This window comes from Cryptomeria japonica, chromosome 6 (genome assembly GCF_030272615.1).
Source record: "Cryptomeria japonica chromosome 6, Sugi_1.0, whole genome shotgun sequence".
NCBI lineage: Eukaryota > Viridiplantae > Streptophyta > Pinopsida > Cupressales > Cupressaceae > Cryptomeria > Cryptomeria japonica.
In genome coordinates, this window is record NC_081410.1 from 44,111,989 (window position 1) to 44,138,141 (window position 26,153).

Sequence of the window (26,153 nt, forward strand, 5' to 3'; positions counted from 1 at the left end):
TTATTTGATTAGAGATAGTTGACGTCTTGGTTTACCATGGAGGCTCTTGGAGTCTTTGGGTGAAGATGTTGATTTATTAATTTATTAATTTTAACAAGTAATGGTTGAAAGGATGTTTCGTATTTTGTCTTAATTTACTCTAGATTCTATATACATTTATGTTTATAAGTAATTATTTTAGATTTTTTTAATCAAAACTTATGAAAGTATTAATTGTTAAAAAAAAAATCATACAAAAAAAGCAGTAAATTCTATTATATTTAAAGATAGCATCATCGTACAGAGAAAATAAACCTTGACAAAAAACACCCAAGAAAGAGGGAGCTCAATAGCTATCACATGAACGTTTTATTAAAAAAAATCAAATCGATACCATACGCGCATTTAAAAACAGATAAGCAAACCCCGGCGATTGAAGACCCTGACCAACATAAGAATGTAGTAGCCCTGGGCAGAAATTAAATTTTTACTTTTAGACACAGCATGTTTGATCGCATGCCTCATGAGTTGATCTAGCAATTCTGAAAGAGATACTCGTCACTGAGCCTATCAAGAGCAGGGTACCAAAACAAAACAAATAAAAGCGCTTTCTTGAGTACAGAAGTTCACTAACTTCTTCCTCACAAGTTCTTAGTAGCTTGTCAATTTTTGGATACTCTAAAAGACCAGAAGCTTAATGATATGCCAGAATTTGCTGAAAAGATTAATACCCATCAAGGTTTGTTAATTGATGACCATCTCTTCAAAGAAAGTCACAATGTTTATTTTCTCAAGCTGAAATCCAACCTCCTTGCCAACATATAAGCAATTATGCAACTACAATACCTGTGCCCACCCTGCCGCATGTGCATGTTATGTGTGTGCTGGTGCGTGTGGGTGCATGCACAAGTAAATATGTTAAAGAAAACAGATTTCTCCTTAGTGCAGTAAGGGTTTGTGTTGCATGAGAACATATCGGGTTAGCTCAATACTACCATTGAACCCTCAAGAAATAAATTAAATTGAACGCATGGAATAGGTTGCACTTTTGAAGAAACATCCCAATAAAAACAAATCAAATAAGATATTCCGCTTGGATGCACTAAGATTCAACCTCTAAACAATGCAAGTGATACTTGTTCCCCAAATAAAGAATACATTCACATACTAAACCATTATGAATTCCGAAATGGAATGATATAGAAGAAAATTGACTTTGTTATTTTATGATTTTGAGAAAAAAAAACTTTGCCCAATCACAAATCCATGTGTCTCACTGGCCCACTAGGACGAGTTGAAAATCTTTTGCCATTTTAAAATTTACTCTAAACTCTTCCCAAAATTCAAAACTGCCTCCTCGAGTTTGACGTTTGGCCCCATTATGCCTCAAATTTAATAATACATAAGTGGCAACCATATCATTCAAGCTTCACTCTGTCCAAATCACTGATAATTTCTTCAAACTGTTATCACAAACACAATCACAAACACAAAATGTTATACTTATAAGGTTGAGTGAATAATGTACTAAACAAGGGTAAAAGTGTTTTGAGTAAAAATGGCGTACCTTAATGATGTGACGCATGAAATGATCAGCATAACGCTTCGTTGTTTTCGACTCAATAATGTGGACAACATCCTATAAAGCATGGGAAACCTTAAACAAACTAATATTGATGTGTAAAACAAATCAAGGATACAAACTATAGGAAAGCAAAACGATTATCTATAAGCAAGAAAACAAATTCAAGTTTATGTTACCAGAAACAAGAAACAGAAACTGCAATGACCATGGCTACATGGTGAGAAACAGAATATTTTATATACATATACATTTCCAATGATTTAGATTTATTATAAAATTTTACCCCACATAAGTAAATATACATGCAAGTTAAAATTTGTGAGATAAAAATCCACGAATATTCTATACCATGTTAACAAAAATACTTCAAAAACCAAAAAAAAATTATTATAATTATTGCAATAATATTTATAAATACAAAATTTTAAAAATATTTTTAAATGTTAAAATAACTTTTTTAAATTAAATTAAACGAAACAAAAATTACTAAAAAATTGTATTTTTTTTTCGATCAGGAAGCTTTAGATTTTATTAATAATGGATTTAAATTTACATTATGACAAACTGAAGATTACTCAATCTTCCCAGGTCGGTCAATTTCCTATTTCCTGATACCCTTAACTGCTATGCAAAACTCGACACCATCCAAAACAACCACGCCAGACCAAATCTGCTGTGCATAACTTGATTTTAATCCTTCATACTAAGACAAAAATCGCCCGCAGGGAATCTTATTCTCACAACTCACGGCTGTATCCCTCATTCCTTACTCAGCGTTTGAGATTTTCTGCCTGCTAAATGGATGCAGACATAAACCATTAGTGAACAGTCTTCAAAACACAATGTAGAGCTGACAACTGCACTAGCTCACTGAATATCTGTCAGGTGCTAAATCAAAAGAAACACTAAATCTGATCTGTAAGTTCCAAAATACAATGTTCTTTTCCAGCCCTACACTTCCAGCAATACAATTGAAAATCTCGAGCAAGTTTCTGAGCTTCCATAGCCAATCTGCTTCCCTACCATCATCTAATCTCAACCAGTCTCCAGGGAATCTAATACCAAACCATGGTCTCAGAAACTGTGAACCTTTCTCCCTTTAGTAAAAGAGGAAGATTATGTTCTTGACTAAACCTGTCAACAATGGTGACACTTTCAATCTCTATGCCAACCTGTTTCCATTCCCACATCCTGAAGAATATGGAACCTCCTTAATTCTGTCTATTTGTGTACCTGTTGAATCCTTTTGTATATAAATGCCTATAAACCTGCAACATCCTGATTGTCTCCATTCCTGTGATTGCTAATGATCTTGCAAAATATGCCATCCGCCCCTGAATTAGCAAGTGAATCTGCTTCTCTGTTAATCTCTCCGTATATGTGATTGACAGTGAATCTTTTGAACCTAGAGAGCTCTTTCAAAACTGTGTCCAACATTGGTTGCAATTTCCAATTTAATACTTTTCTAGACCTGATCGCATTCACCACCAAAGAGGAGTCTCCTACTAAAATATTTTCCACCTTGAGTTCCTGACATAATCTGAGACCATGAAGCAATGCGGAAAATTCCGCATTGTTATTGGTGCCAACTGATAATGGCGAGGACAAACTACCAACCAATTCTCCCTTCCAAACTCTTACTAGACAACCTGCACCTGAGGCAACTGAATTGCCACTTGAAGCGCCATTGCAATATAGTTTATGCCAGCCATAAATCGGTTTTGACCGTACTGCAATCTCCCTTTGGTTCTGTGTTTTTTGCCCTCCCAAACCCTAAAAGGGTGGGATGTTGATTCCATACCATGATTTCCTCATATTGGCATCCCATTGTAAATAACACATTTTTCTGATTTAGGTCTCCTGACCTGTTGTTGATCACCTCCACAATAGCAGCTTCCACTTTGTTGAGCAAAGATATGAGACTGAATTCCTTATCCTGAAACATTCTTATGTTTCTCTCCTTCCAAATTTCCCAAACCAATATTGAAGGACTAACTATCCATAGATTTAAAAACAATGCAGACTTGTGTAAGATAGGCCAAGAAAGGAACAAATTAAGAATGTCATTCGGCAAGGCACTCACCCATCCTAGCCTTGCACAAATCCATTTCCAACATTGTTGTGAGAAGGGACAGCCCAATAAAAGATGATTTACAAATTCTTCCTCCTTTTCGCAAAGGACACATCTTGATGGTCCAAGAAATTCCGTCTTGTTGAATTTGTCTGCAGTAAAGAACCTTCTTTTGCAGAGTGGCCCAAGCAAAGGTGCCAACTTTAGGCATGCATTGCTTGCTCCAACAAAGAGTGGTCAGCAGTGATGTTCTAACTTCCTCTTCTCTTGTTAGCATTCTATATCCATCCTTTGTGTTATATTGTCCAGTTTTTGCCCCACTCCATAACAGCCTGTCCTTACCTTCTTGAATTTGAACATTTCTCCCCTTCAGAAGAGCGGCAAAATCCTTGCCTGCCTTAGAAGGGAGTCCTGAATTGCCCACATCCTTACAATGCCACATCTTTACTCCAGTTTCAACCGATGCTTGCATATAATCTCTAACCTTGGGCCCCCAAATTTGCTGGGTTACTATTCTTGCCTGCTCTAATTCTGGTCTTGTCTTCAAAATTGGATACCTGTCCCAAGAATCATCCCAAAAGAATGCAGATCTATCATCTCTGATGCTCCAAGTAACATCATCCATGATAAGGGAACGACAGCTTCCAAAAAAATTCCAAATTCTTGAACCTTGCAGAATGGTTCTTGATGAGATTGCACTCAACTCCCCTTCATCTAAATACTTGTTTTGAAGTATTTTAACCCATTTCAGATTCTGATTGGAATACATCTTCCACACCAATTTGGCTCCCAATGCCATGTTTTGTTTCACCAAATCTTTCAATTCCATGCCTCCGGCAACCTTAGACTTACACACCTTTTCTCAAGCAATCAACAGAATCTTCTTCTGGTCCGAACTCCCTTGCCAAAAACACTCTCATATCTTGTTTAAGCTTCTTACTCGCCCCTGCCGGAAGAGCCATACAAGACATTAAGTAGATTGGTAGGGCTAAAACGACAACTTTGAGCATTATTATTCTTCCTGCCCAAGATAACCACTTGCCTTTCCAAGAAGCCAATCTGCTCTTTATCTTCTCTCCTAGTGGATCCCACATAAGACTCGTCCTATGGCTTACAGCCAATGGTAGCCCCACATATTTATAGGGCGAGATCCCTTCTTGAAGTTTAGTGTTCTCAGAATTTTCTGTTCCATCTTGGACTAGTATGGAAGAAAAGAACTTTAGACTTCTCCTTATTCACTTCTTGGCCTGAAGCTGCCTCACATAAATTCACTATCTTCTTGTATTCCCTTGCTTTCCTTATATCTGTCTCCCCCAAAACTAAAGTATCATCAGCAAATTGCTGATGTGTTGCTGAAGGAATGTTGTATGTTATTTTAATTCCTTTGATCCTGCCCTTTGCTGCTGCTAGATTTATTGCTCTTCCCATTGCTTCTGCCATAATGATGAAGAGGAATGGTGACAATGGGTCCCCTTGCCTTAGCCCGCTTGAAGCTTCAAAGAAGCCTTCAGGAGAGCCATTGAAGAGCACTGAGAACCTTGGGCTGGCCACACAATTGAATATCCAATCCAGCCATGGTTTTACAAACCTGAATGCTTCTAGAACTTTGAAGAGGAACCACCATTCCACCTGATCATAGACTTTTTTGATATCCAACTTGATTAGCATTCTTGACTTCTTCGTTTGTTGGATGGAGTGTATTGCTTCCTGTGCTGGCCACACAATTGAATATCCAATCCAGCCATGGTTTTACAAACCTGAATGCTTCTAGAACTTTGAAGAGGAACCACCATTCCGCCTGATCATAGACTTTTTTGATATCCAACTTGATTAGCATTCTTGACTTCTTCGTTTGTTGGATGGAGTGTATTGCTTCCTGTGCTATGATGACCCCATCCATGATAGGCCTTCCAGACACAAAACCAGTTTCTTCTTCTAATATGAAGTCTGAAAGAATTGCTTTCAGTCTATTTGCTATAGCTTTTGCCATAATTTTATATATGGTATTACAAAAGGATATCGGACTGAATTCATCAAAAGATGTGGGCTTTTCCTTCTTTGGAATTAGGGCTATGAATGTGTTAATCATTTCTTTTAAAACTTTCCATGTTTTCCTTGAGTCTTCAATAGCCACAACCACCTCACCCCCCACTATGCTCCAATACTTTTGAAAAACTCTAGACCGATAACCATCTGGTCCTAGTGCTTTATCTGGATGCTATTGACTAGCATGCACTTAATCTCCTCTTCTGTGAACGGTTTCATTAACTCCTTATTTTGTTCTATTGACACCAAATTGGCTATGCTTGCAAAAATGCCTGATTGTACTGTTAAACTCGACCCTTCCCAATTATTAAGCAGTTTGCTGAAAAAATTAACTGCTTCCTCCTTTAAATCTTCTAGTCTTTCTAGCAACCGTTTAGTGGAAGTTTTGAGGAAAGCTATTATATTGATTTCTCTTCTAACCTTGGTTACATTGTGAAAATACTTGGTGTTTTTATCTCCATCCCCTATCCAAGTTTCCCTTGACTTTTGCCTCCAGAAGGTTTCATCTTTGGCTAACACATCTTCCATCTCGTTCAACAGTTCTTTCTCTTTCAAGAATCTTCCTCCATCCATTCCTTTGGCTATTACATCCTCATTCAAAGAGTCGATTTCTCCTTCAAGCTCCAATTTGGTTGCAAATATGTTCTTGAAACTTGTTCTGTTTGATCCTTTATCTTTCATCCACAAGTTTTCGAACTTAAAGGGACATCTACTGGGCCCTTTATCTCCTTGAATACCTAAGCTAGTGGGAAAGTGATCAGACCCTGACATTGGCATGATGCTCCCTTCTAATGAAAAATGGAAGCAACCTAGGTCTCCCTTGAAAAGAAATCTGTCCAACTCCTCAGCACTGTTGCTAAATCCTATTCTTGTTCCAAGTGAATGTCCCATTTGACATTAGAATCTCCAATAAACATGTTTCTTTCCACAAAGTTCTCAAAGTCTATTTGAGATTGCAATTTCCTTTGAACCATGCTTGATTGGATCTGTTTGACTGATCCGTAGTTTTTCTACTATGTCTCCTCCTTTCTTCAAGCCACACCCTTCTAACCATGCTGCTATCTCCTCTACTTCTTCCTTTTCTGCCTCCTTGTCTAGCACCTTATCCATGTAAGCTGACTCTACCTCTCGTATTGGTACCTCTTCAAATTTGTCTTCCCCGCATTCTCCTTCATCCCTCAACCAGATCCATTAAATCACTCCCTACCTCGAGTATTGTGTTAATATTGTCTTCTATAACTTTGTTGACGGGCTGATGCTGGATCTCCTTCTCTTGTACTCCTTTGACATCCAATTTTCTTCTATTTGACTCTGCTCCAATCTTTCTCCTTTCGCTTGCTCTACCTTCCTTTTTAACTTAGGGGAGAGAGTTTTGTTTTCTGCATTTTGTGAAGAGTTGTCTCCTAATACGTCTTCCTTAAAACCCTCCATAGTCTTGTCAATGACTTGGCTCTGAAAATTCCTAAACCCTAGATAGCCTAATACTTCTCCTCTTGGAGATATATCATATTCTATTTTTTGCATCCATCTACCCAACTATTTCCAGTTCATTCCATCTGGTGCCATTTGGCTTTATTTCCACACAAATCCTAATGTGGGATCCAAACCCGCTTGGATTCCATCTTTCTTCTGCACACACATATGCTCCCTCTTCATTGCCCAGCTCGTTTCCTATTAATTCTAAGATTTCGCCATCCCAGTACTCCATTGGTAGATTCTCAACCTTATAACCATATCTGCATCTTTTCACATCTGTGTTTTGATGCATCGAAGTTCATATATAAGCTTATAAGCTTATATAGAATCCATGCCCATCCATGAAGAGTTGCCCTTTCTCCATAATCGTCTTCTTTTTGTCAAATGTTGCACATAGAACCCAAAAAAAAAATCATTTGCAAAGAATTTGACTATATCATCAGCTCCCCATAACTCCTTCCACCATCTTTCTATTTTTCTTTTGTTTCCTACTTTAACATTGCCATTTTGCAAAAAAGGCACATTACTTAAGATACTCCAAAGTCGGGTTCAAAACCCTAGATCCTACCACCACTGTTTTGCTTGTTACCTTTTCTCTCCTAGGGTTTCTATCGGTGGATTTGATATGGTAATTTTTCCAACCCTCTTTCTTTGCATAATGCCTTGCTCCCCAACCCCAATTTCTCTAAATCTCCAAGTTTGCTTTTATCTCGCCCAAAGGTACTGCATTAGCACCTGTTTGCATCTGAGAACCATTTCCCTCTTCATCTAACCCCTTTCTTCCAATCTGTTTATCGTTTCTTTTCTGCCATATTCTCTCTCTGCTTTCCCTGTAAGTTTGTAACCATGGATGTTTTGTCTTATACCCTACCTATCTCTTATGTTCTGAATCCACATCTAGTCTCCACTGGCCTTTGTGTGCCCCCAAAATTGCAAACGCAAGCCATTTTTTTCAAAAATTATATGTTATTGACTTTAGAATATACTTTATAAAAACTATAAATATAAATAATCAAAAAGAATTTAAAATGTAAAACAACTTTCTAAACTATTTTTTTAAAATAAAAATTACAAAAAAAATTATATATTTTAAGTTTAATTTTAATTAATAAAAAACTTTAAATTAAAAAACTTATGATTAAAAGGTAGGGAAAAAGCATTTTAAAAAATAAAGCAAGATAATATAAAACAGAAATTATAAGACAGTTTTTTTTTGTTTTTTAAAAAGCTACCTAATACAAGGAAAGAATTTTGTGGAAGAATGGAAACTTTTAAAAGAATTGTTCACTGAAAATGCAGAATTTAGTAGATGGGAAACGTTAAAAAAGAATCAGTCACCAAAAATGCAGAATTTAGTGGATGATGGGAAACGTTAAAAAAGAATCAGTCACCTAAAATGCAGAAATCTGAAAACAGCAAGAAACAGTCTACCAGGCTTAAAAGCAACCATTTACAACAAAAACGACCTTTTGCCCGTTAAAACACAAAATGGACCCTTGCTGTTGCATTTCTGGTAGCATAGATTCGAGTAACATAACTAAATATAGGCTGACAATGACCAACAACTGTTAAAAACAGTGTCCAGCAAGTGTTCTTAAGCCATTGATAGGAATATAATGGGTGAAACAAAAACGTGGATGTATAGTCCACATCTCAATTTAAAACATTTGAACACTGCTAAGAGCCAAACTTAAATGACATAACTGGTTAAATTTCATGAATAAGATTTCAATCTGTTATAACAACTTCGTATCACTTGCCCACTTCATCCAAACAACTAAAATAATGATAATTTAAGTGAAATTCCACATCGGTGAAATGGTTTCTAATTAGTAAAGACAAACATGCAACATGAATGCAAAAAAATGTAGAGAGAAACAAAAAGGAGATACCTCGTCAATATAGAAGTCAACATCTGCATTTGATATGACTTTGCCATCATGATCAATGGCATGAGTTTTATGTTTATATGTCATTAATGTTGTCCTGATATCCAAATTTAACTGTAATTAATAACAGTTTTCAATTAAAAAGCATAAGATCTTTATGAAGACATTCACATTACAATTAAAAATATCAATAAACCAAGAAACTTTGAGCCCCAAAGCTTACTAACCTCAGAGTAGATTCATCAACATCCATAAAATTTGCAAGTTTCTCAATCGAGATGGAAGTATACAGCTTTATGAAACTGCGTACACCTGACAAAAGCTGCTGTTGTCTTACTTCTGATAGAAAGAGTTTTAACTGAAGCCTATAAGCATCCTGTCAAGAGGCATAACTATCATGGATTAAATATGACAGCTTCTGTTAAACAATCAAGTCTTTAGAGACTCTCAGAATACAAAATTTGGCATCATATTTACAATTTCACCCTACATGAAAGAAGATTAACTTTTATCAAAGTGAGTGAAATATGATAAAAAGAGACCATTAACAATAATAATAATCATTTTGATCTTACTTGTGCACAGCAATATCTACAATAAATTCTGGGTCATTAATTGGTATTAGTTTTAACCATTACATGAACCAACATTCTAAGAGGTTGTAAGGTTGTCTTTCACCCTAGACTTGTTGCCCAATTAATAACTAGCCTTAATGGTGTCAGCAAAATTTGACCTACTTGCTTTTGAAAATGACCTTTGCTGATCTATATCACACTATTGGTTCCAAAGAAACAAACCTTCGCAACAGATATATTCTTTCTAGTATAAAAAACCATTCAGAAGACCTTTGATAATGATAAGTAAGCTTGAATATGGAGAATACCACACATCCAGATCATACCATAATCAAATCAACTCACCCAACTAACTGTAACTACAAGATTTGTTGCAATTTATGCACTAAAATGCCATTAAAATCTCAATGAGGGCAAAATTTATGTTCTAAAACCATCTTGAATGGAAGACTACTGCAATAATAATGTTTTCACTTCACTAGACCACAACCACTGCATATCTACATAGTACAACTAGAAATAAAACATGCACTCTAAAGTCAACCCCTGTACATGCCCTATCACACTAGATCCCCGAACTAGTGATTAGGAAAATCATATGGCTGTTTACTGCACTTCATCATAGCACCAAAGAAAATTGCACCAACTATAGATGATATTATGCTGTCATATTTTGTACCCTAACATAACATGGATCCATAACTTTCAGACATAGCAAAGATGGAAATTGCACTCAGCTGTTACAGTTAACATGTCATCTGATAGCCCTTAATGAGCCTCTTGTTAAAGGATGGATTCTGCAAGATTTTATATGTACCTTATTGGGCCTCATTACTAAATCTCCTAGTTCTCAGATTGAAGGCCAATTGCCTTTAGCAATATAGTACATAAGGTTTTCTCCGAAGCTATGAAAGGAAGGATGCAATCCCTAAAGCAGAAACTTGTTTCTAAGGAACAAGTGGCTTTTGTTGCAAGAAGGCATATCCTTGATCGGTTGATTGTATTATTGTCTCATGAGGTTTTCCATTCTTTGTAGAACTCAAATTCTTCAGCTATGGTTATAAAGATTGACATTGCAAAGTCATATGATTAAGTGAATTGGGTCTTTCTTAGGTTCTGATTACAAGCTTTTTAGTTTTTGGTTTTGCAGGAAATGGATTGCTCGGGTTATGATCTGTGTCACCAAAATCTGGTTTTCAGTATTAGTCAGCAGCTCTCCTGCAGGTTTTTTCAGTCATACTAGGGAGATTCACCAAGGTAACCTGCTATTGCCATATTTGTTTATTACTACAGCTGAAGTTCTTAGTAAAAAGATAATAGAGATATATTGACAAACTCATCTCCAAGGTATCATTTATGTTCCAAACTCCCCAAACTTTTACAAGTTTATGCAGCTTCATTTTGAGGAAAATACTATGTTATTTGGTATGTCTTATCTTCAGGAAGCGAAGGCTTTTAAAGATATCATGATGGTCTCATCTCCAAGGTATCATTTACATTCCAAACTCTCAAGCCTTTACAAGTTTACGCATCTTCAGTTTGTGGAAAATACTATGTTATTTGGTATGGCTTCTGTTCAGGAAATGAAGGCTTTTAAAGATATCCTGATGGAGTACACTCTAGTTTGTTGAGAGTTGAGACAGTTAAATAATCCTTCCATATCAAAGATCATCATGAATCTGAGTTTGAAAGTACAGAAAAATATCTCTGAATTCGAATTGCTGAATATCAATGCTGCATCTCTTCCCTGTAAATATTTGGGAATCCCTCCTCTCCAGCAAGATGGGCAGTATTCTCTGGAGAGACACTTTGAAAAAAGATTCAAATGAAATTAGCCTCCTGGAGTGGTAAATAGTTAAAAATTGCAGGCAGGATTTTCAAAATTAGAGCAGTGTTGAAGGCTGTTCCAGTATTATGCTGTTAGTGCTGGCACTTCCAAAGTCTGTAAACAATTCTATTATAGGTATTTGTTCCGAGTTTCTTTGGCAGGGTCCAGGCAAAGTGAAAAAAATCCCTCTTGTAAACTGGGAGTCAATATGCAACTTGAAGCAGAATGGTGAGTGTAAGTTTGAAAGATTGTGGATATATAATCTTGCCTTCAGTGCAAAGCTTGCTTGGAAGTTTCTGAAAGAGTCATCCCTTGCTTGGTGCTCATTATTAAGTAGAAAATATTTAGAGAGTAATCCTCCTCTATCTCCATTCACATATGAAGATGTTAAAAAAGATTCTTCAACTTGAAATTCCATGGTTGTTTCTAGAGATTTGATTGGTGCTCGGCAATTGTAGAACATGAAGGATGGAGAGAAAGCTGATATTTGGCATGATTCTTGGCGATGGAAGTTGTTAATAGGGTTCTAAAATCTGGAGGATACTAAAGATGTCCTGACTGCTCAGCTTGGGACTCTTGCAAAAGATTACTGGGTTGAATTGAATATGCAATGGAACCTAAGCAGGTCTTAGGTCAATTTGGACTCATATGCGTTACCATCTAATCAAAGAGAATTTCTAAAGAATCATTTAAATATAGAGTTGAATACACCCTCTGGTATTATGTAAGTGTTGAAAATGGTGTTGTCATTGATGTCAAAGAAATTGAGTTACGTCAAAGTATTTTAGAACAAAAAAGGACAAAATCTAGTAACGATTGGATTGCTCTCTTAATGTTTTATCATTATGTACTGATATTTGTTGTTCCTGAATGCTAGTGTATTTGCAGAGGCCTGGAAGTGTTTGCAGTAGGTTTTCGAGGTCTGTTGCTCAGAGATAATATATGTATTATGTGCCACTGTCATCGTTTATGATACTACATTCTACCGCAGTTGGTAGTTATGGCTTGCAGTTTCGAAGTGAAGTTACACATGAAGCACATCATATCCAAGTTTCAGTGAATTTGGTCAAGTAGACAAAAAGCTAGAAGTGACAAAGTGCACACTAAGTTATCTTGTTGACTGTGCAAGAGTTTTGTTGGATGCATCGAAGAAAGGAAATGTGTACCATACCAGCTGGAGGAAGCATGTGAAGGTAGTCTGGGACCAGTTGCGTTCATGTTGGGTAATGCATAGCGTGATCTTACTCTCAGTGTAACACGTTGACTTTAGGATCGAACCGACTACACATTTAAACTAAGGAATTTATCTTTGGCTAACTTGCGGACATTGAAATTAGAATCTAGGTCGACATGAAAGCGTAAGTAATATTGGAATGCATATATAATGCCAATCAGTTACATTCCAATGAGTGGTTGTGTGGCGGAAGTTGTGCAAGCTGTGTACTCGATAATACATTGCAAGGTGTGCGAACTAAGATGCAGATCCTATACATACTGAGAGTGTTCTGAAGCAAATCAGTTCAGAAAGATGATGAAGCTTGAGTTTGGAAGGTCCGCATCATACATATTTTGTATATCCTATATTTTCTTTGTATTTGAGGCTAGTGCCTTATTATCTGAGTTGGTGCTCAGTTCTTTGGATTAGTGGATTGGTGCCTCCTAGGTGTTCTCTTGTGTTCATGTATATATAGTTTTGCTTATCACTTGCATCTGTTTTAATGATAATGTGAGATGTGGTAATGGTATTGTATTGCTTAAAGAATTTGGCATATACTGCTGTGAGTTAAATTTTGATGGGGCTCTTGAAGAGTAATGTGGGTGTTGCTGGAACAGGATATGTGCTTTGGGATTCATGGGGAGCTTTTGTGTTGCGACAGGCTAAATTCCTAGGTATCAAAACCAACAATGAAGCAGTGATAGAAGCCCTTTCACTACGTCTCGGACAGGTTATAGTGAAATTGAGGTGAATGTGGATTTGCAGATTATTATTGATGCAGTGAATAGGACATCTTGTCCAAATTGGAAAGCTTGGTGTCTTACTGGAGGAAGTATTGATGTTGAAAGTGAAGTTTTCTTCTTCTAAAATCAAACATTGTTATAGAGAATGAAACGTGGTGGCCAGTTTTTTGGCTACTGAGGGGGTCCAACTTTTAGAGATTAATGATATTGTGAGTGACTGGACATATCTAGGTTGCTCGGCAATGATCAGCACCTTTAGAATGAGTCTAGAATGGCTTGCTCAAGGCAGACATTTCTACATTAAACCTCATTTATAATATGGTGATCAGCACCACAGAGAAGGTACATTTGCTTGGGTTGTTTTAATGCGGATCACATAAGCTGGCCCCATGTTTCACCAGATATTGCAATTATGATGTGGTTGACTGGATTTATAATGGTACTAGGTTGCAGAATGAGATAGGAATTGGTGGAGTGGATGGTGGTAGCACGTACAATGTTTGGTTTCTACATTGAAGTGAATCTATGGAGAGAAGCAGCAGCAGAGACATGCAAAGGTTTGGAAAGGAGACGGACCACTGCCTAAAAAGATTTTTTGTTTTAATAGAACGTCAAAGTTGGAGGTGAGAAAAGCAATTTTAAGTTCTGCTGGCCTAGAAAATAACGGTTGTGCTCGTTCCAGGGGGTCCATAACCGAAGGCTTCCTGTGTAATGTAAAAAAGATAGATTTTGGTAAAGTTGTGTGAGAAAATGTCTTGGCTCCATTGTTGAAAGCCCCAGAGGAAGCAGTTGCTTTTAGTGGTCATGTGTTGGGTTTCAAGGCCGAGGCAAGCGAGGGTGTAGAAAATAGAAAAAAGCATGTAGATATGATGAAGGTGGATACTTGTGCAATGGATGCACCAGTGAAGGAATAAATGTTAGACAAGAAAAAGCTGGAGATGTTCTATCAAGACTTGAGCCAAGTTATTAAACACATGGTGCTGACTCAGAGTTGAGGTATTAGGAAGTTAAGAAGTGGATACACCATGCCTCTCTTGGAGAATGTCAAGTTGGTGCATACAGTGAGGATAGCAGAGCTCATTTATGGTTTTAAGTTCTCTAGTCTGCAGTGGAGTTTAGGATGGGTTACGCCATCAGTGGAGTTCATGGCTATCTATGGCAACGGTGTTTACAGTCAAGTGCATGAACGTTTAGTGACAGATCCCCCAGGGCATGGCATGGCATGGTGGGTGATGGCTCGTCTGCTCTAGGCCTTGCTGGTTGCTTTGTCTGTAGTGTTAACCGGTCTATGCTATGTTCTGATATCTTACTGTTAAATGCTAGTTTTTTTCTGGTATGATGTTAGTATTTTGGTTATAGGTGTTGTGTGTTTATCCATAGTCTTATGTTCTATCTTTATGCTGGGTTATATCAGTTTGTGCCGGTTTATGTTATGTGAGGGGGGCCATTAATAGAACCCCGTATTATATAGAAAAAAAAAATCACCCATTTGAAGACAAGGAAGAACAATGTATGCTCTTTCCTTCTTTGAGACCAACTTGTTAAAATCACTACACGACTGAGGAGAAAAGACATTGATATGGATCATTTCTTTCTTTGACAAAAATGCCCAACTTGCTGAAATCACTACACACTTGAGGAGAAAAGACATTGATATGAATCCTTTCTTCCTTTGACAAAAACGGAAACACTTCGTCCAAATGAATGTTTCAGGGATGCTCATTTAAGCATAACCCAATTGAAGTCAAATAAACCAACATTAATAAAGGTTAACTTCAAACTCTATTAAATATAATAAGTTGCATTTGGCTATTGCATTTAATCTATGTTACCTGGTCCCTCCCCCTGACCACCAGGTCCCGGTTTACGTATGCAGTTCTTCTAGGACACGGAAAAATGCCTGTGGGTTCATCCAGAATGAGCTCCAACAAACCTGGAGCAGATTTTGGAATGTTTTCTTTCAGACTACAACAGACCTGGGGCATTTTGTTTGCTAAAAAACCCCAAACAGACTGGTTCAGAGCATGACCACGAACATGACTATTTGATTTGCCATTTTTTTCTAGTATCGAGACATATTGCATTGAATCTACTAATATAGTTTTCCCACTATCGAAGCAAATTTCTTTCTGATAAGCAATGCATTTTAAATTTTTATTTATAATATTATAGCATTAATATTATAATGTAATAATAAAATATTAATATTAATGTGATATGTTACAATACAATATTAATATTATTATACATTAAAATATTAAATATCAATATTATAAAATTATATTAGAATATTTTCTAATTATTGATATTTAATATAAATATTATTATATATCGATATTAGAAAATATTCTAATATAATTTTATAATATTGATATTTAATATTTTAATGTATAATAAAATTTATAAATATTAATATTGATATTGTATTGTAACATAATACATTAATATTAATATTTTATTTAGGCCTTGGCGTTTTGTCAGAAAAAAAATATTCATATTTTATTATTACATTGTAATATTATATATTAATGAGACTGTATAATATTTATGAATATTATTATAAATTAAAATATTAAAAATATTCTAATAATATTTTATAATATTAATATTATATTGTGACATAATATATTAATATTAATATTTTATTACTATATTAAAATATTATATAATATATATTATTGAGAATGTATAATATTTATAAATAGTATTATACATTAAAATATTAAAAATATCAATAGACAAACCCAACCCTCCAATATATATGTAGTGGACGAACCCAACCCCTCCAAAAAAAAATTGGCAGAACCACCCGCAGACCGAACCCAAACCAGTAACTCAGCATTTAATGTGCATCTGTATACAACCAATTTGAGGAAAAGAGATCAATCTAAGTGACTTCCTACTTTGAGGAATTGTAGAAATCAATATGAACTTGCACACTGCTCACTTGAGGAAAAAGGACATCAATATAAGACTATAAGTCCTTTATTTCTTGAGGACCGTGAAGAAATAGTCCATGCTTCACACCAATAAATGTTTCAAGGATGCCTAGTTTAGTATAAGTCAGTTAAAGTTGAATAAGCAAACTCTAATAATTTTTAATTCCTTCAAATCTTCAAGATAAGCTACTACACTAATAGCGGCAAATTCAAACAGCTACCAACAGAAAATAAAACGTGTGAGAGAAATCTTAAGAATCTTCAACTGTGTGCCTAGATTTATGGTGAATTTTTACTGCACATTTTCTGGAAAAGCTCAAAATTTACCTGGTTGTAATTTACGAGAGGTTCATCATAACTTGGTGCTGCTGGAGTAATAAACTTAGGACAGGCATATGAGAAAAGTTCATCATACATGGCTTCATCACTTCTTTGCATCCTAATCATCTTCTCTCCATACTTCTCCCTCAGCTGATTGTTTACATTTTCTTCAACAAGCTTCACTTGTGGACAGAGAGAGAGACATATAGCCAACAGAGCATACATTTGCTCATTTTTTTTCAAAATTTGATCAAACTGTGGAGATTTCTGATGGAATTGTTTAGTCTTAATTATATACAATAGAACCTGATTGAATGCCTTTATTGCTTCAACGTACCTGTTACCAGACAATCGTTACTACCTTCCCCGTAGCCAAATCAAATCTATAATTGTAAAAAAAAAAACTATTGCTAAAGACTAATAATGTAAATGATATTGAAATAAAATGAATTGTTAATACTAATATTATTATCTGAAGCAGTTAATTTTTTTAAATGTGGGATTGAGTTTGATATATGGTTTGCTGAGAAAAGCCTATACAAGAATAGTAAAATTAAGAGCTATTTATCAAATTGGATGAAAAATATAAACTTGATAGTTCATTTAAAAAACAAGATTTTGTTTTTCTCAGCTGCTTAGCTGGTTATAATTGTAATTTCATCAAATGGCTTGTCTATTAAATAAGGTCCATAACAATAAGCATGTACGACACAGAAACTACGGTGACGAGATGTGCAAAAACTGATCCTCATTTTCAATATTAAACACAACCTAACATTAAAAACTATTGATCAAAAGACGTTTTCAAGAAAATATAGATTCTACATATCTTTTAACTTAAAGCATAAGACTTCAAATTTCAAGTTAGTAAAATTCATATATAGTGAATAGACATTATAATATTATATTGAAATTGGTTGGCTGATACTTATACCGTGAATGCTACTAAATATTTTAAACCATTTGAAGTAATTGTACATTTAACAATCAGGATACATGTCTTTGAGTTCAAATTGGAAATGTACCGAGCATGGAACTTTGGCATCCAAGGTACCTTACATTAATAAATTTAGTTAAGGTGCTTCTGCTAACGGCATAGCAGCTAGTAAGCTCAGAAATCAACCATGTGCAGCTATAAGCATGTACATGACACGGAAACTATGGTGATGAGATATGCAAAACGGATCCTCGTCTTCAATATTAAACACAACCTAACATTAAAACTATTGATAAAAAGACGTTTTCAAGAAAATATAGATTCTACATATCTTTTAACTTAAAGCATAAGACTTCAAATTTCAAGTTAGTAAAATTCATATATAGTGAATAGACATTATAATATTATATTGACATTGGTTGGCTGATACTTATACCGTGAATACTACTAAATATTTTAAACCATTTGAAGTTATTGTACATTTAACAATCAGGATACATGTCTTTGAGTTCACATGGGAAATGTACCAAGCATGGAACTTTGGCATCAAAGGTACCTTACATTCATAAATTTAGTTAAGGTGCTTCTGCTAACAGCATAGCAGCTAGTAAGCTCAGAAATCAACCATGTGCAGTTAAGTGATGTAAATCAAGGAGGACAAAAAAAAAATCTATGTCAAAAATACTACAACCAAAAATGATTGTATAGTTGACTAAAAAGAGAAAAAGCTTTGGCAAGATAAGAATTGTGTCCAAGTAGAGTGGTATGTAACTTTTTAACATGAAGACATGTACACTACTACAAAATTAGCCACATAATCTGGTTATGTATGAAACTATGAGTCCCAGTGCTTTAGAACCTGACATGTTAAGGATGCCCACTTAGCTCGATAAATATTCATTCACAAAGTTTCCCTTGCAGGATCCTAGAATAAGAGGCATAGTTTGGATGCCAACTTAGCTCAATAAATATTCGTTCACAAAGTTTCCCTTCCAGGATCCTAGAATAAGAGGCATAGTTTCTAACTTCTGACATATAAAAAGGTGGACACAGTGCATGGAACCATGCACAAGTAGAGACCAAACAGTATAAAGTTTTAGTATTTACCTTCTCAACATAAGATTTGCAAAACCATAATAGTAAATTGTTGTGATGTGGCTTCCAATTACTGAATTGTAGACACCTGGCTGGTTAACATCTATCGGTGCCAAGCACTTGAGTCCACTATAATAGTCTCCAAGCAAGCAATGCACACGAAGTAGACCCACAATACTAAAGTAACCCAACACCTTCAGAACATTGCTTCCACCATTGTAATCATACCCATCAGTTGCCGTGAAAGTTAAATTGCCATCTTTCTCTTCCTCTAAAATCTGGATGATCATAGACTTCTCAACAAGAGCTTGCAAATAATTCAGCACACCATATACATTCCATACCTATAAATAAAACAAAAACACATTGAGAAAGTTGAAGTCACATGCATAGAATTTGAGAAAACTGAAAGATCATTCATAATGTCATGATAGGGGTAAAGGACTATAAATAGCTACATATATAGATGAGTATGCATCTTCTTGGATACTTCATCCAAGGTAGAGTTAAACTCTGCACACACATTTTTCAAGGCATACTAAACACTAAATAAATTAGAAAAAAAATTCAAATCCAAATTGCATGTCAGTTTAAGTTCCATCTTTTGCAGAACCCGTAACAAAAGTCAGACATATAAATAAACAACAAAACGACTCTAGATGTGGGGAACAAGTGGAAAGAAACCAACAAATCATTGCTATCATAAGTACACTGGCCAATAATATGTAACATAGATTTATCAGATATCAAATCTGATATTAAGCATGCATTTTTTTTCAAAGCTATTTATGAACACATCCTCAATACATGTATCTAAAAGGTCATAACAGATTTTTTGAAAGTTAGAGGGATTAAAATTTTCCATGCTTGAATAAGGTTAAAAATAAGTTTCAATAAACTCGCCTATGATAGTCAATTCTGTAGAGTAAAACCCTGGACCTTCATATTTTCAATATTTTGCACATGACAATCAGTTATAGTTTAGATTTCACCACAAACACAGTGCAAAGAGATTGCAAACCCTAACCTCATCATACTGTCTCAGCAGACTAAGCTCCTGATCCGTCTTGGTCCTGAGCTTCGCCCTATACTGGCAAAACGACTGAAACTGATAAATAAACTCATCAATCATATCCCACAACCACTGGTTCGGCAGCTGCATATTAACAACCCCGTGCAAAATAACCTGAAAACAGAAAAAGAAAATGTCCGTCAAATACGTGGAATAAACAGTGATATACAAAAGTGTAACTTAGTAAGTTGAAGTGAATGACACAATGAGAAAATGAAAATCTCTAAGCCCAGCAGATGTGAATGAGAGCTAAGGCACAGAAATTGGGCTCAACTCTCACATGAGAAATGCTAGGGCAGGCTCCCTTCAATAACACAATGACATAAAGTGGGCCAAAAAGTGTGCGCATTACTGGCCAGGGAGATCAGCTAAGAGAATTAAACACGGTGATGTGAAAATGAATATATCTGTTATGCCTGTCACTATCAGCTGACTATTATATCAAATGTGTAAGATGACAGAAACTTTTAATGCATACCAGATAGAGTAACAAAACATAATACAACCATACCAAGATCAGATGCTTCACCTGTATTTAAGGGAGCCAACAACTGTCAGTTAGAACAACGTCATTGGGAACCCACTACAAGAAAAAATGAACTAACCTAGAAGCCGAACATATTAACTAATAAAACATTAAAAATTCATTTTGTTCTAATTACCTCAGCACCCCAAAGAAGAAATCACAATCCTAGCTGGCAAAAATAAATTACTAAGCATCAAGCACAGGAGACATCACTGGAGATGCTTCAGCTCCTGCTTAAACGGAAGAGGTTGCACTATGAGTGTTGACTTGTTTGCAGCCCAAAGTCTATATACTTCTGTCATACAGGTGGTGTGTAGTGATGACATCATGCACTCTAGAACTATTACCCATATGGAACTGCCTCTTAAGTTGTATCTGTGCCTTCTCCTGGTTTGCTTGACGTTCAACCACTCTGGCTTTCAGCTAAACTGTTTCATTTTCGACTTCCCTCAACTTACAATTCTATCATTCCATACTTCAGTGAGTTGGGCCTGGAGCCTCTCCCTCTGTTCCTTCAGTTCTCTATAAAGAACAGTTGAAATCAGGGCTGCTTGGTCGGCTTCCTATCCGATCTTTCTCTGAGCTCACATTTCTGTCTGGAGCATGAGGTAATGATATCAGTAATGCTATTCAATCAAATAAGAGGCTGAGAAGAATTTCCCATCTGAACACCCAAACAAAGGAGGAACTTGCACTGAAAGCCAATTATTTTGCATCTATAGTGTCTGTGTTTTGGGCCAACCGTGTTTAAGGAAAGCATAGTTGTCAAGAAGTTCCATATCTTTACACACTTCGTTAAGCATTCTACAGCAACCACTATATGCCTACACCATCATACAACCTTGTCTTCAAGGTTCCAATGAAATCTACACTAAGGTTGAAACTTGAGAAGACCAAAGGGGCATAAAGTCCTTTTTAAGTAGCTTACCAATTCACAGGCATATATCACACATCCCAATACCCATTCTTTACCATTGCAGTGTAGTGTTGACTACAAGGGGAAAACTTGCAATATTTTCCGTGCAATGACATCAGGTCCCATGTGACCACCGACCAAATCTTCATGTGCTTCTTGAAGAACACCCCTAGTCTCTTCTTTCATAACATATCTCCCTGATATTTGATCACATCCCATCTTGTACAAGAGTCCATTATCATTTGTAATGTTGTGTGTTTTCAATGCCAATTTCCTTCATTCCACAAGTTGCATTTCCCTATCTTCATGTACCAAGAAGGTAAGGTAGCAATTTCAAATAGTTTTGAAGTTTCCTATCACCATCTTGTCAAAAAAGTGCAAGATAATCTGTTGGAAGATAGTAGGGCCATTGCACAACTCAAATTGCATTTGATTATATGCATACAAAAGCGGTCTTCATTATGTTTTCATCTATGTTGATCTAGTTACATACCAAAAAACCATTCATAAATAAATAATTTCATGTCCCACTACTTCCTCAAATACAGGATCTATAACTAGATAGAGAAAAGGTCTTGAATAGTGATTGTGTTCAAAATTCTAAAAACAACATATATTTGTACTTGTGTTGATTCTTTCTTCAAGCTTATCACTATTAGGAACACCAATTCACTTAATGTACTTTGAAGATCATACCTACATTAAGCATTTTATCTCCTCTTAGACTTTTGATGCATGATTAGGAATCATTGTGTTTTCCCCAACATTGGTCATGCTTCCAATATCAAAGGAATCCTTACTACAAATATTTTTGGTGCAATTCCTTTTAGATATTTGTCAATCCAAACAAAGACTTCCTTGTAGCCCATGAAAAATCAAAATGTTGTATACTTTAGTATAAGGTCCAGGTCATCTTTGACCGTAATCGTTTGAGGATTTCATTCTTATTCGAAATTTACCTTTACCGTAAGAGGCTCCTTATATTTTATGTTCTTGACACTACCATATTAGTTTGTTAGCTCCTCATCTAACTTGGCATCACCCACTTGATATTTAGTGTATCATGGAGGATAAACACGGTGTTTGGTTGATGGCATTGTAGGGTCTTCCATAGTCATCTCTTTTTTCTTCCTCTTTTCCTTCAATTTCCATTATCTCCATGAAATTGCAACCAAGCTCAAACACCTCATAATCTTCCATTTGCTAATAGAAATGACCTCTAAGAGAATTGGTTTCATCTTCAAAACAAGACTTAACTCCAAGAATCCTTCCCCATTCGACCCTTTAGTGCCTCGATTCCCATTTATCAAGCATTCATCTTCTTGAATATGATGAGTCTTCTAATGGAACTACTTCTTCACACACTATGTAGTTCTTCATATCTATGATATACTTTAAAACCTTATTTTCTATGGGAAGTGTGTTGTTTTTCTAGTTGTGAACAGCTTTGGCTACTACCAACCATCCCTAACCAAGCTATGCATCATATGTTGTCTTACGTAGTGAGATGACTACAAAGTTTGATAGAAATGATTTAATTCCAATTCTTACCTTTTGTGCCGTTAAAACTCCAAGTTTTCATTCCTTGTTGATTGGCTCCTACCAATAGAAAAGTTGGTGCCAAATTACTAGTTTACCCAGACTTCTCCAAGTATCTTCAAGAAATACATTAACACCAAACCCACAATCATTTTTTTGTATTGGTGAGGTTCCTCCCAAGTATTTTCATGGCCACCACTACTAGTTTCTTTGCAATATTTAGTGCCAATAACATAGGATCGATTACCTAGGCCCCACATACTAGAGTTTCCACTATCTAGTCTTTATTTTCTTCTCTAGATGCTACATGGCCCATTTCCTATTCTATCTTAACACTATCTCTTATTGTGATGGCAATTATATCCCTAAGTTCCAAAAAGCTTTGTAGCAAGTTTGCCACCTTGATTTATACATTGGTCTATCATACTTCTCTTGTAATATTTTTATCCTTTCTTATCACATGTTCCACCAGTCATACTTCAACAATCTCTATTTTTGAATGTGGATCTTGGTACAACACCTTACTTGCTTGGGCTCAAAGAACAACCAATACTTTGTTATCTCTCTACATCAATCATGTTGACGCTCCCTTTTTGCTTCGGACATCAAACATTGTCATGATCTCCAAGTCCACACCATCTACACGACAATCTTGTCTTGTTTAGGTTTCTCTAGCAAAACCTTGCAATGTACCCCTGTTCTCTACATTTCAATATTGTATGATGGAAAACCCTTTAGAATCATATTGTATCCAACTCCAAACTCATCCAGTGTTGTTATTGAAACTACTATTATTGTTACTTTGATTACAATAGCCACCAAAAATGCATTCTTCTTTTTTGCACCTTGCAAAATGAGAGCCAAAACAAGTGTGCAAGATTGGTGAAGTGACGTGATTGGCTTGAAAAAGACCATGAAAGATCTCTGACAAAATGCAGCTGCAACAAAGTGAGCCAAAACAAGCTTGTGCTACCAGTAAAGCAGAGTGACTGGCTTGACAACAGACAATGAAGGCTCTCTACTATTGCAGCTGCAATAAAGTGAGCCCAAAGTAGGTGTATACTGCTGAAAAAGCAAAGTGATTGGCTCAATAAAAACCATGGAAGCTCCCTGCTGTAATTTAGCTGTGATAGAGTGGGCCAAATCATGTGTGTAATAACAGAAATGCAGATAAAGACCATGAAGACTCCACTATAATGCTGCTACAATAAAAAGAGGCAAGTTGTATTATACTACTGTAAGACAAGGCAATTAGCTTGGTAAAAAGGTTGAGGCTCTCTACTATGGAAGTAAATCAGAACAAGTGTGTACTGCCAGTAAGGCAGAGCAAATGGCAAGATTAATACAATTAAGGTTCACTGCTAAACTGCAGCAAAGAATGAATGAATGAATGGATTTTAATAACATCCATGAGACAAAGCGGTCTAAGGGACCAAGAGCTCCAAAAACAACTCTAATTCAGATTTCTCTCCAGGTCAGCTCTCCTTTTATGCATCTTGACTAAGAAATTCGCAGTTTTGTGAAGCCTAGTTTCCTCGAACAGCTTATTCAGATTGTCCACCTTCAAATTGTTTTCAAAGTGCTTACGGATTTCCTCATACGCCACGCACACCATGATGAAATGCCACTCAATTTCAACGGCCCCATTATTGCGAAAGATACAAGTCTTTTCTTCCCACTCTTCTTTGGGAGTTGTCCATCTACCCATTTCACATCGAAGATGATGCAACCTGGTCCTCAACTGAGCCATTAAGATTCTAGCCTTACCCTTGATTTCAGCCCTTAATTACACCTTTTCATCATGCATCCACATGGGATTGAATTCTTTAATATAGTGCATCTTCTTCGGGCCATTCTGCTTTGTCCATATGGCAGTCCTAAATTTTTCCAATACCCAAACTTTTATCTCCTCATTAGAATTAGAACAATCTTGCCCATAAATGTCCCATTTGTCTCCATTTGTCATTTTGCTTTCTCCACATCTTCTTCCTAGGTAGGAGCGACTGAACAAGTACGTGCTCTAAGATCAAAGCAGAGCAATTGGTTCGCTTAATACCGTTAAAGCGTCTCAAAGATAAAAAGGCTACAATAACGCAGAACAACAGCCACAATTAGCAAATGGTTCGATACGTTAAAATCTCTCCAATATATAGAAGCTGTATTAGGCACTGCGACTGCCACAATCAAGACCCAGTTTCAAATTCCACAGCAACGTTCACCGCCAAAATGTGGCGACAATAATGCGCACTAGCAGGCATGTGTGTTACGTCTAAGTCACCAGATTCCTAAGGCTGGGGTCCCATGGAGAAGGGGGCTTCCTAAAAAATAGAGTGGGCGTTGTAGAGATGTTTTAGGAATTTTTTAAAGCGGGTGGTCCCATGAAATTTGTAGCAGAGTTCTGCTTAAAAATTTAAGCTCCTAAATTTAAGGAAATTGGTGGTCTCATGGATACATAGTTTTGTATTCTATTCTTTTGCAATGAGAAAAACAAGTTAAAAAACTTATTTTCCCTCCATAATTATTTTTTAACAGCAATCTAAACTTAAATATGTGACAAGTGGCAGATATCATCCCTGGTGGGGCAATTTCTAGCCCCACCCCAATTTCACGGCTGAAATATGCAGTCCTAAAAAATAGGGGCTGCTATTTTTTAGGAAAAGATTCTAAATAAACCTGTAGCATAATTTTTTTTTATTTCATGGGACCTCCTGCTCCATGAAAATAGAAGCTTAAGCCCCCTCATAAGACCGCACCCTAAGAGTAGGGTATACAATTTGTTTTATTTATAAATTAAAAAAAAAGTGCAAAATGTCTCCAAACCCTAACCTGGAAGAGGCTGCAATAGTTGTCCCAGGACTCGAAGCGCTGCTTGAGAGTGGGCTGGAGGCGGGCATAGAGATGTCTGTACCACATCTCCCTGTAGAGCAAGCAGAAGACATGATCGTTGTCAACGTAGGGCGCAATGGCTTCGACGGAAGGCCAGGGGGACTCCTTGAACATGCGCTCGCTGAGCTTCTGGAAGCTTCCTTCGTACATCTGGTGGATCTCGTAGACATTCTTCTCGCGAATGTGGCGGTAGAGGAACACCACAAATGTTTTCACGGCGTCCGGCACGAAGGACGGGTCATAGTTAGGCTCTTGCTGCTGCTGCTGGACGTCTATGCCGTCGTCCAAAGCGTCGTCATACTCCCGGCTGTAGCTCTCGTACGCCATAGCTGGGATTCGAACGCAGGTCAACTGGTATGGCTGTAATATTTGAACAGCTTTTTGTTTTTTGATACGAGGGTTTTAGATCTCGCAGTAGGGTTTCTGCGATTTTGATCAAGCTGAAAAGATTTAGTGGCCCCTGTTTTGGGGACTTTCTAGTCTAAACGATGATAAGGCCGTGTTTATGTGAAGC

At 36.4% G+C, this 26,153-nt stretch overlaps 1 protein-coding gene across 1 annotated transcript; it reads right to left on the bottom strand.

Annotated features, from left to right (window-relative positions):
- Window positions 1-1,179: 1,179 nt before the first annotated feature.
- LOC131072150 (uncharacterized) lies at window positions 1,180-26,153 on the bottom strand. The gene is made up of 8 exons (XM_058008228.2): window positions 25,580-26,153; window positions 19,728-19,886; window positions 18,713-19,044; window positions 16,675-17,005; window positions 9,274-9,422; window positions 9,050-9,143; window positions 1,547-1,618; window positions 1,180-1,442 (listed from the first exon to the last, which is right to left on the bottom strand). Exons 1-8 carry the CDS (start codon window positions 25,964-25,966, stop codon window positions 1,398-1,400), a joined length of 1,569 nt encoding a protein of 522 aa, XP_057864211.1. The 5' UTR covers window positions 25,967-26,153; the 3' UTR covers window positions 1,180-1,397.